This window comes from Phalangium opilio, unplaced genomic scaffold, assembly GCF_054372755.1.
Source record: "Phalangium opilio isolate 3A_F unplaced genomic scaffold, DU_Popi_V2 ptg000113l_1, whole genome shotgun sequence".
Classification (NCBI taxonomy): Eukaryota; Metazoa; Arthropoda; class Arachnida; order Opiliones; family Phalangiidae; genus Phalangium; species Phalangium opilio.
Genome location: NW_028324209.1, coordinates 1583491 through 1595715, shown reverse-complemented (window position 1 = coordinate 1595715; position 12225 = coordinate 1583491). Strand labels below are relative to the sequence as shown.

The window sequence follows — 12225 nt, the reverse complement described above, 5'->3', positions numbered from 1 at the left end:
AAAATATATATATATAAAAAATATATATATATCAATTGGAAGCATGTTTCTATCAACAATATTCTTCGCAAAAAAATAAAAACTCTTGGACAGTTTTTTCCTTTAATACATACCCTATTACCTTTTAATAAAACTGAAACGCGTTACCAATAATTTCGTCTGCATCTTTTGCCAAAAAAAAAGAAGGGGGTTTCAAGATCAATTTCGCGAACACCGTTTAAGTTATTATAACAAGATCATTTTTTTTATCTTCTTCTTTGGTTCTATTTTTTTTAATGCCCAAAAAGATCAAAATGGTCCAGCCGCCTCCTTCTAAAATTACACCCGGACACCATCGATGAAGCAATTTTCAACTCTGTCTCAAAGACGTGTAATTCGTTTTTCAAAAAAACATCGAAAATTATTGAAAATTGAAAATTTAAAAAAAAAAATTAAATTCTACCACACATAAAGCAACACCGCCCGGTTTATTTTTTTTTTTTTTAATATAAAATAAATCTTGTCAATGGCAGCCGAATAGATCGATTCTAAATCGTTTTTAAATTAAATATTGATCGTCTGGCAGCACTGTTAGCTAGAGTCACGTAACGTGAATCCACGTGCTTTTTCGCGGTATGGTTTTTTATAATACGCGCAAAAGATTGACCCGTGTTTTGCTTAGGAATATCAATTTCAATGTCCAATAATGGTTTTCTTTTTTTTTATTAAAATAAATGTTATTAAAACTATCGGACAAAGGCAGCAAAGATCTGGAAATCGCGTGACTGCCGACGGAAGAAATCGGTATATAAAACTACACATTCATGAAAATGTGTTTCTCTGACCTTCTAAGTCCTCACTGCGCCCAGTCCAAACCGCTTGACCTAGAAGGCTGAAAATTTGCAGGGACGTTACTCTTAAGTAGTAGGCACGGGTTACGGAAGATTTTTCCAATCCACCGCCATCTTGAATAATGGCGACCAGAAATGTAAAACACCTAGGCTTTTTTATGGAATAACGTCCGTGCATTTCAACCGACTTGACTAATATTTAGTACACTGCTTCCCTATATCCTATAGAAGGGTTCAATTTACCTCCATTTTTAAAAATGGTGGCCCGAAAATTAATAAAAATGTTCCGACGGGCAACGCCGGGTGTCTTTGCTAATCGGTAGTTGCTAATTATTTGTTTATTAAATTTTTCATTGCAGCCCAAAGGCAATAAAAAGCTCTGCAAATTCACAGACTCGATAAAAGGTCTCGGGTATCGTTATACCTCCATTTACAACAGAAACTGGCAAGTGGGTTTCAACAACGATGGCAAACCGATGAACGGTAATGTCCTAACGAAGGACAAGAAATTTCGCTTCCAAAAAATAGTCCTGGATGCCGAAAAACCGATAGAACCTAACCAAGCCTTTTCGAACGTCGACAAAGCCGTGAAGAAAATGATCAAGGATGATGACCGAATGGATGATAACAGGATGGACAGAAAACGCAAAAGACGTCGTCGTAGACGAAGAAGTACAACCAGAGTCACCGTGACCGCTCATCCACCGACTGACGTCATAACCCCGCCCACTAAAATACAACCAATCAGGTGAACGGGTCCCATCCATCGAAGAAAACAAACTTCAACAGTCAAAACTTAATAAATCGAAAGAAATTTTTAATTTAGTCACGCCAAACTTTTTATCTTCATGATTTTTGAGGAAAAACGCAAAAATAATTAAATATTATTTTTCCTTCGATGGTTCATTAATTTTAAATGAATTTAATTCATTTAATTAAATTAAACGATAACGAAACGAACTGAATGAGTTTTTAAACAAACAAAGAACCCCAACTTTTGACTACGAACAAAATTAAACGAACGAAAAACAACAAAGAAACAAAAACTAAACCGATATATTTTCGGGTGCTTGGATTTGCCGAGGATATGCTGCGAACGTTTTTAATTATTAAAGGACCACATCAAATGATAGCGCGCTTTTTTAATTAAGAAAGAAATAGAGACGGAATTTTTAAGTTATAGGAAAAAATAAAACATGAAGATTATTCGGGTTTAATGAGAAATTTGAGAAGAAAACAAATCAAGGAATGGTTGTCGTTGTACCACTACTACTACGACGACAACTACAACTACGACACAACCGCAACTACTACGACAACAACATCAACAAAAACCGAAAGTGTTAGTGACGTCACATTCCATTTAAATTTGAAAGAAATAAATTAAAAAATTGTAATTACAAGAGTGCCATCGTCTAGACTAAATATTTCAAAGGAAAAGAACCACCCGTCTGGGTTACTTTACCTTTAAATTATATTTATAATAAAATAATCTTGAATTAGAAGCTAAAATCTCTCCCTTTCCCCCCAGTTCCGTAAATATTTAGAAATGTGGTCTTTGTAATAGTTACTAAAGGAAAAAAATGCTTTTTCAGATTCCGTAGAATTGTATTTAATGCACGCCTAATACCTCAATTAAACTAATTAGTGTTGTGTCCCCTAATCTAAACAATTGTAGATATTAATTAAGATTAAATGTGAATAAAAGGGGACTAAAAATATACATTCCAATTAACGTAATTAATTAAATATTACTAAGAACAGAGCCATCACATAATCATTCTGCCAAAAAAATCGTAATCAGTCATTTAAAAATAAAAAATAATAATTAATAATTACTAGTCTGTCAGATCCAGAAAAATTTCAATTTTGTTCTCAATTAATTTTTCAAAACTTTTCATCAAAAGGCGTTAACGTTTTAGCTTACAAAAGACTAAAAAAAAAACTTTGGAAATATTGAATTGAAATAAAAATCAAGTTAAAAAAATTGGGTGGACGACCCCTAGCGGGGAGTCTATGTATCAAATAGGGGCCCCTTCATTGGATAAAAAAAAATTACGCCATCTCAAAATATTCAGAAATCTTTTGAGAGCCTCTTTTTTGATTTTTCAACCCTATCTAGTTACCCCTGATTATCTTAAAGCGAAAATGACGTATCTTTTCTTGGTTTAAAAATTAAATTTACGTGATTTTAGCTTTTAAAGGGGTACTATCTATCGAATCCGGGTGTTGTCGGTACTCCTTTGAAAAAAAGAAAAAAAAAGTAAATTTCAAAAATAAAAAAAAGTCCTGATTTTTCAAAGTTTTTCACCTTTCCCAAGTATTAATATAAAAAAATAAGAGAATAGATTAATGATTAAATACTTGGGATATAATAGAAATTCCCGAAGTGACCTCTGACCTCTAGTATCCCCTTTATTTCGAGAAATGAAGGGGTCAGGTCAAGATTATTAATATAAAATTTCATAAACAATAATTAAAAATAAATCACAAACGGGTTATGTATTTTTTTTTTGTTTCCTTGTTTTTAACTTTGTTTAAATAACTTTTATTTAAAAAAAAAATCTCATAGTGCCATAACGTAACTAGTTCTAAAGATAAATCCATTTAAAAACACCACCCAGATATAAATAAAAATAAAAAAATAAGATTAAATTAAAACTTAAAATTAAACCCCCAATATGGCGTCGCCCATAGACCATATTTGGGGGTATTCCAACTTAATCTGTAAAATTTCTCAAATTACCCTCAAAATAATCACGTTAACCCCTAACTATATGATCTGATAAAATCGAAGCTATTATAACAATAATTTCACAACAAACTATAAATTTTTATAGAGAGAAAAATCCGAGAATAACCAATGAAAAAAGCCTTACGAAAATCGACAGTAACAGATACCGTAAATAAATAACGTAATAACAAAAAGTATGACACTCAAATACTTAAGAAGGTATTAGACACAAAAACTTCACGGTTAGATAGAACCAGAACCGTTCTTCTACTTGGAATCTTTAAAATACCAAAGGCACCATAATAATACCTGATCAGGGATAGATTTAATTTTAGATGTAGGAATGGAGAACAGAGTAATCTAGGCGCGCGTCAAAGTCCCGGACGGACCCCCTTCCACGGGACGGAGGGGTTTGAAAGAAGGGGCGGGTCATAGCGACAGAGGTAAAAAGGAATTACGTATTTTTCGCCGTCCCCCATCAGCAACGTCATCAAAACGTAGTTTAAGTTAGCCAATAAGATAATTTAAACTTTTCGTTACGTGTTGAAGGGGGAGGGGCTCTAAACTGGTCTATGAGTCGGACTGAAGCAAATACTAACCGTTCTCCATTCCTACTTCTAAAATTAAATCTATCCCTGATCTGATTCAATTCAAAAAGAAAGGCCCAGAAAATGACCCGTTACAGATTCAAATTAAATGAAATCCGTGTATTGCTGGTAGAACCAACTTTCTATTACAATTTTCCCATTTCCAGCCAACTCTCTCTATCCATTTAAAGCTAACATATCTTCCATAACAAAAGAAAGTGTCATACTTGTTGTTCTTACCCAACTTTTACTGATATAGATAGGGCTAGCAAAACAGTTGTCACTTTGGTATGTCCAGACTCGAGACTTCAAAAAAAAAAAAACATTATTACAAAAGCTAGACCTAAAAAAAAAAATCTACCCAGGAAGTTGTAAATTATGGTACACCCCATCCTATTTCCCTCACTTTTTCGAAGAAAATCAATCTTTAAACCTGCACTGAAAAAGAAAAAAAACAGCTATCCCACATTGTACTATGGAATAATAGCTTCAAAACAGGGCCTTTATTCAAGCCGCAAAAGTTAGATAACTTTTGGATAAGGCACCTTTTCTTGACACAAGCAAAAGTTAACTTCGCGACATAAAAACAGAAATTCTAGAATCTCCTTTTCTAGAAAGTGTCTAGTTGCCTGTCACCTTTGGTACGAGTAAAAAACACGTATCTTTATCCTTATCCTATCTAGAGATACTTGAATATGACTTCTAACTCGGCGTGAAAGTCAATGTAGGGTCAAGTTGGTCAAAGTTTCGGTATTCTTCCAATTTAAAGGAAGGTAGGCGCCTTTTTGAGAAATGGCACCGCTCTATTAAGTTCAACGAGGAGATAGTACGGAATGCCGTGGCTTTACAATTACCTAAGATTTAACTGTCCTAGATAAGATGGTTTTCTAACTTAACTAAATTTACACCGAGACAAGTGACACGCCAAGGTAGCGCGAGTATTTTACATCACTGACAAGTGATAGCGTATTTCTCCTATGGTTAATGTACTTTTTGTTTGTATATTTAAGTAACTTCCCATCAGGGTAATGGCAGATATCAGTATTTTCAAGCGCTTTCCTTCAATGGAAAGATAACGTTGAACGCCATTAGTATGTTATATCCGTTAATGAGTAGTCTAAATTTGCGAAAAGTGGCGTAAAAATGTACCTTAATCTTCTCTCCACTTTCGACATCGTAAATTTTTTTAATCTTGAGTATTATCTATTAGCTCGCGCGCTTTTCCAGTCGCGCCTTTTTTTCCCCGCGTTTTACTCTATCTAAAGAAACTTGATTGGATAATCGTAAAAAAACGTTTTGTTGTCAACTTCTTAGCTATTCTTATCCTTTTTAAGTGAAATATTTCAGGAATGCGCGATTGTTTAGAGAGGATTATATAGATTATTCCCTAATTGGGACCGATATTTCGTAAGGCTTAGTAAAATTTAAAGTGAGTGTGAAATGACTGAAACTAATTTTATTTCACACTCCAATTAAATTAAATTATAAAACAATTCACGGTTATTTCTTAAAAAAAAAAATTAATTATATATATTTTAAAAATCTGTAATATTTTGTAAAATCATTGTTCCCCCCCCCCCATATTTATTTTAAAGAAAAAAAATCAATTTTCAATGCAAAACAAAAGACAAAATAAAACCGTACACACGTCTACTTTCCCTTTAAAAAAACCCGCGATGCGATGATGGCTTCAAGATTTTTTTAATTGCTATTAAATTAATTAACAGAACTCGTTTAATTAATAATAAAAAAAATCTTCGACGCGGGAAAAAAAATTTTTTATTTTTTTTTGTCGCTAACGGTATTGTAAATATAAAAAAAACAAAAAAACAAAAACAAAGCCAAGTTGTAAATATTGTTCATAATAATATATTTATTCAGATAGGCCTATTTTATAAAAAACAAAAATTCAAACAAACTACGAAAAATTTGTCAATGTTTCTTAAAAAAAATTTCATTGGAATTTTTTCGTTTTTTTTTTCCGACAAAAAAAAGATAATAAAATTGATGTCACTTTTAAAATGTTGTTTGTTTCTTTACCTAGACTTTCAAAAGCTTAAAAAAAATATCGGCGAGGAAAAATCTATTTAAATTCCAAATTAAATTTAAAAATTAAAAGATTTTTTTTTTGCCTTTTATAGCTAAAACGACAATCTTACGTCATAGGTACGTTATAGGTTATTTCCCGGGCAAAAAGGTTCGTAAGTAAAAGCGCAAAACTCCAGTTTTATTTCGCAATGGATATTTCGCCGCGGCATTCCGATAATATTTCCGTTGGCGTCTTCGAGACTAGGCTTAGAAGAGAGTTTTAAAAATTTTTCGAAAAAGAAGTCAGAAAAGATGAAGAATCCAAAGTAAAAGAAGCAACCGAAGAATTTTGTTGGTTGGAGATCATGGCAGGCAGTCAGTACCTGTCTAGGAATCTATCTAACCCACCAATGTTACGTAACATTTCCCCATCTTAAAGGCCGACTTCCAGCCAAAAGGGTTCTAGCGAACTGAAAACCGAGCATCGATACTACAATGGAGAGACCGTGCCGATTTTCGAATCCCCGCTGGGGTAAAAGATGGAAGGGGTCTCGCTATCTGAAAGCCGTTCAATGTGGTTTTAGCGAACTGAAGATACACAATAGAGAATTTCCTTCAGGGGAAAGCAAAAATTCGAGAGGAAATAAATTTAAAAGAATTTCTATTGTTCATCTTCAGTTCGCTAGAACCACTGATTGCACGGCTTTCAGTTAACGAGAACTCTTCCAACTTTTGACCCAGCGGGGCTTCGAAAATCGGCACGGTTATACTCCATTGTTAGTCTCGATGCTCGGTTTTCAGTTTGCAAGAACCCTTTTCGTTGGAAGTCGGCCTTTAAATTCCTAACAAAGTTTAACCCTAAACTCAATGTCATTAAAAGTAAAGTCTCCCCCCGCCTTTAGAACGTAGTATAAACTTAGGGTGAAAAATAATTTACTTACTGTTAATGGTAAAGCACGCGCGGCCATTTCTTTTCCTTTTTTGGCGCGAAAGTTCAAGCGGGTCTTAAAAGAATTTCCTATATTTCAAGCCAATGTCATTCGAGAACGAAATTAAAGCTAAATATCCCCATTTATCTCCTTTATCCTATAGACAAGCGACATTTACGCGTATAAAGGAAAAAGAGAAAGAAAATAGTTTAAAACATTCGCAGACGATTCGACAATTAGCACGTACGCCGTGTAGCATTTTCAATATGCAAATTTTCAGAATTTCTTCGCGATATGCCAAAGTCCGAATTATTATTTTTGTTTTTGAAAAAAAAAAAGAAGAAAAAACATTTCATTATAATATTTAAATATTTCAGTTAATACGCGTTATTGAGATGGCCAAGACGCGGCCCGCGGGCCTCATGTGGTCGGCCAAGTTTTAATTTGCGGCCCGCGACATAGTTGGAATTTTCGAATTTGGTCCTTTTGTCTGAAAAGGTTGGTCACCTATGCTCGGAAGCTTCGTTAGAAGTAGTTTGTTTGAATTTTTATATTATAGTTTTATCAGAAGTGAGATGAGACTAGAAGTGAAGGGCTCTAGCATTGGTAGTAGATCCTGGCACTAGTGAACAAATTTGAGAAGATTTCATGCCGCTTCCATCGCGCCTACACTACGGAGAAAAAAATTGGTCGAGTTCCAAAAACATTTCCTACCCCCTTCCCCTCAACCTAAAGCTGCGGAACACGGACGCGGCTCCTTGAATCTAGTTCGGCCGTCTACCGCCACGAGCGTCTCACGTTTTGGAGGGAAAATTCAGAAACCGATAGTAGAGGGCCAACCGTTCTTGTGTTATCAAGAATATTCACTTTCGCCGAGTGAAGAATTTGGTTAGCTCAGCTAGTCTCATCTCACTTCTGATAATATATATATACATTTTAACAGATAATAATTAAATATAAATATAAATACTTGGCATTTCAAGCCTAATCAATATTAAATTAATATCAAGTAGAAAGAAATAGCATTGAAAGTAAAAAATGCAATAAAAAGAAACGTATTTCTAAAAGAATCAGAAGCGTGAGGGATAAGAGAACTACAAATTCTTGAAAATGTCCAATATCTGTCAAATAGAACTCTATATAGAAAAGCAGTGAGAAGAATATATAGAAACCGATATATTACAAAGAAAGAATCCCGTGGAATCACAAGGACTAACGTTCCTGAAAAGACAGAACCTATAAAATACCTTCTTCTTCTTCAAAAAAGGAATTTTCAATCATTAAAATATAGTATCGTTTCATTCTAAACATTTACTACATCCCAAACCAAATAAAAATACAATTTAAACCGTATTCTTAAAGCATTCTAGATGCCTATACCTTTAGTATATTTTTAAAATGAAAAACACGAGGCCTGATTCGGTAATGTTCCGGGTGCGCCTGTTATATTTATTTAACGTATAAGAACCAATAAGGTCAAAGGCTATACACACTTATTCAGTAGCTATCTATCTACCCTGCTCTTCATTGTATTTAACTCGATGAACGGTTGGGGCACTCCTGTAAGTCAGATGCGATGTTGGATCAAAAATATCTCCAAATGCCGCGGAAAAGGCATCCCATTATATTTCTTTACACAATTGTTAAGGTAAGGTTGCTATTAGTGGATGGTACTAGAGACCCCCTCGTTAGTCCAACCAAGAAGTGATATCTAGTTTACTAGGGAGAAGGTATAAATTCGCCTCCACATTTATAATCTAGCTTTATCTCCAGTCCAAACGTAGGTCCGGAGTTAATCCCCGCCTCTAAATAACAACCAGCATCTCATTGGTTCTTGAAAACTCACGTCAGCGCGACGACGTGAGTGACGAAAATTACAGTCATATTTTCCGACAGAGGAGAGGCGAAATATCCCGGCCTCTTTTTACGTCCCCTCCTTGTATTTTGAAAGGGGGACTTGGACTATGGCGCGCGAATACTTAAATACTTAGGCATCTTATACCTTCTCCCTAGTAAACTAGATATCTCTTCTTGGTCGAACTAACGGCTTGTTAGGCCTATTAGTGCATGTCATATTAGACGAAAGAATGTACAAATACTCCCACGAAGTTCTGTTAGCAATGTTTCCCTGATCTTGTTAACTTTGAAACTGGCGAATGCTTGTTACGCGAGACGTTTACCTCATTAGCAAAATTCCAACCCTGCACGAAGATGTCGGAAAACTTGAATGTATTTGAAAAGAGAAAACGAGTAAGGGCCCCCCATAATAAGCTAAATTGTTATCCACGTCTATTTTCAAAGGGTGTGTATGGTATTGATACTTTTACACGTGATTTATAATCATATTGTGCGGATTCTTTTTCAAAAACACACCGGAAATTTGGCTTTTTACCTAAAATTATTTATTATTTTTTTCGGGGGAGTGAATTTTCCATACCACTCTTGATGTTCCCCCAATTATTTACATTTGGTCTACTACACTTTACAGCATCAGTATATGTTATCTTAAACAAATATAGGCGAGTTTTTTCGCTGGGGGCTCCCAGCGTTCTTTGAAATTAAGGTCAGAGGTCATTTACGTAAATTTATTGAAGAAAAAAAAAGAATGTTCCAACCAACTGAAGTATATTTCAGAGAAACGTTACTTGAAAACAAATTTAAATTAATTAAGCTAGATTTAACACTGCGCTAGTTGGATCATTTGAAAGGTCAGAGGTCATTTGCTTTAAAAATAAAATTCAACCTAAGGTATTTTAAAGAAGTAATTTACTAAAAACCAATTTATCTTAATTAAACTAAATTTAAGACTATGCTCAAACAATATAACGAGTTCTTTGGGTCATTTGGAAGGTCAGAGGTCATTTACTTTAAAAATAAAATTCAACCTAAGGCATTTTAAAGGTTATTTTCTAAATAGTTTACTATAAACCAATTTATCTTAATTAAACTAAATTTAAGACTATACCCAAACAATATTACGAGTTCTTTGGGCCATTTGGAAGGTCAGAGGTAAAAGGCAAATAATTGAATTTCTTTAAAAGCTTAACTCGGATATATTTTCCCGATTAACTTAAATCAACGAAATTAAAAATTTGGAATGAAATTTTGAAGCCAACCCTCCTCGTTTTACGGTTTAATCCTGTTTGGTGTATGAGAAAAGCGTGAAAAATTGTTTGAGACCTCGAACATGACTTTCCGATGACAAATGAGTTTTTTTCTTAATTCTTTTTTATTTCAAAGGCTCAAAATTATATTTTGGCGGCATCGGGCGATCCAATTTCACGCGGTTTAATATCTGGTGCGGTGGAATAGCGACGCGGTGCCTGTTGAATCGCGATCCCTCTCCGCGATCGCCTAATTGGTTAAATAACTTAAATATATCTATAGAAAATTTCTTGGAAGTTGGAAGCGTTCAAAAGGGGTCCAAGCAAGAAGAGCTCGGGGCTATCGTTCCATTATATATTAAGAATTATATTCTTGTCTTTTATGCCCATTATATCATCGAATAGCTTTTATATTAACCGAGAATATAGCGTTTTACCTAGCTCTAAAGGAAAAGTATATCTCCTTATCTAGTTTGGCTAGGGTACTCCATAAACGGTCGTGATTAAGATTTGTAAAAGTCAAAAGAGCTTCAATAACGAATTTTACATTGCTAAAATCGAACCGTTACGTCACTCATTACAGGATACGCTTTGCAAAATATATATTTATGGGTATACAATCGCGGCTCTACAAAGGAAAATTAAAATATTTTCTTCTCTTTTTTCAAAATGGTCCTCCAGTCTATAGGGACCCCTGGTTTCTTGAATAATTAAACTAGTCCCAAGAACCATTGTCCCTTATCCTTAAGGGACCCCTGGTGCCTTGATTAATTGAACTAGTCCCCAGAACCCGAGGGGGTAGACGCTCTGGATCTCTGTGTACACCTGAGTTCAAAAGACTTCATCTTTGACAATGCATTGAGTTCAAAGCATTAGGAACTCACAGTTCAGCTTTGACAGTACATTGAGTTCAAGGCATATTGTACACCTGAGTTCTCAAGTGTCTACCCCCTCGCCAGAACCCTTGTCTCTTATCCTTAAGGGAACCCCTGGTGCCTCGAATTGTTGAACTAGTCCCCAGAACCCTCTTCCCTAATCCTTAAGAGACCCCTGCTGTCTCGAATAATTAAACTAGTCCCCAGAACCATTGTCCCTCATCCTTAAGGGACCCCTGGTGTCTCGAATTATTGAACTAATGCCAAGAACCATTGTCCCTTATCCTTAAGAGACCCCTGGTGTCTTGAATCATTGAACTAGTCCCCAGAACCATTGTCCCTCATCCTTAAGGGACCCCTAGTGCCTTGAATCATTGAACTAGTGCCAAGAACCATTGTCCCTTATCCTTAAGAGACCCCTGGTGTCTTGAATCATTGAACTAGTACCCAGAACCATTGTCCCTCATCCTTAAGGGACCCCTAGTGCCTTGAATCATTGAACTAGTGCCAAGAACCATTGTCCCTTATCCTTAAAGGACCCCTGGTGCCTTAAATTATTAAACTAGTCCCCAGAACCCTTGTCTCTTAAGGGACCCCTGGTGCCTTTACCAATTAAACTCTTCCCCAGAATCCTTGGCCCTTATCCTTAAGAGACCCCTGGTGCCTTGAATAATTGAACTAGTCCCTAGAACCATATTGTACCTTACCCTTAAGGGAGCCCTGGTGTCTTGAATCATTGAACTAATCCCAAGAAGCAGCGTACCTTATTCCATTTAATTTGGCATTATTAAAGAGTCATTGGGCCCAGCCTCCGGGGTTTAATTTTAAAATGCGGTTCAGCCAATTAATGCACTGATTTTTGACTCGCTCAGTTGTCTTGGTTCGAAGCGGGTTGTCCCTTATCCTTAAGGGACCCCTGGTGCCTCGAATTATTGAACTAGTCCCCAGAACCATTGTCCCTTATCCTTAAGGGACCCCTGGTGCCTCGAATTATTGAACTAGTCCCCAGAACCATTGTCCCTTATCCTTAAGGGACCCCTGGTGCCTCGAATTATTGAACTAGTCCCCAGAACCATTGTCCCTTATCCTTAAGGGACCCCTGGTGCCTCGAATTATTGAACTAGTCCCCAGAACCATT

At 35.5% G+C, this 12225-nt stretch overlaps 1 protein-coding gene across 2 annotated transcripts in view; it reads left to right on the top strand.

The window, feature by feature from the left end:
- LOC149623230 (uncharacterized) overlaps positions 1–6173 on the top strand; it is a 47824-nt gene extending 41651 nt beyond the window's left edge. For both annotated transcript variants that reach the window (XM_089852324.1, XM_089852325.1), the window contains one exon: positions 1190–6173. In XM_089852324.1, the coding sequence (XP_089708450.1) occupies positions 1190–1582 (393 nt within the window). In that variant the 3' untranslated portion in view covers positions 1583–6173. The remainder of the gene's footprint in view (positions 1–1189) is intronic.
- The last annotated feature ends 6052 nt before the right edge of the window (positions 6174–12225 follow it).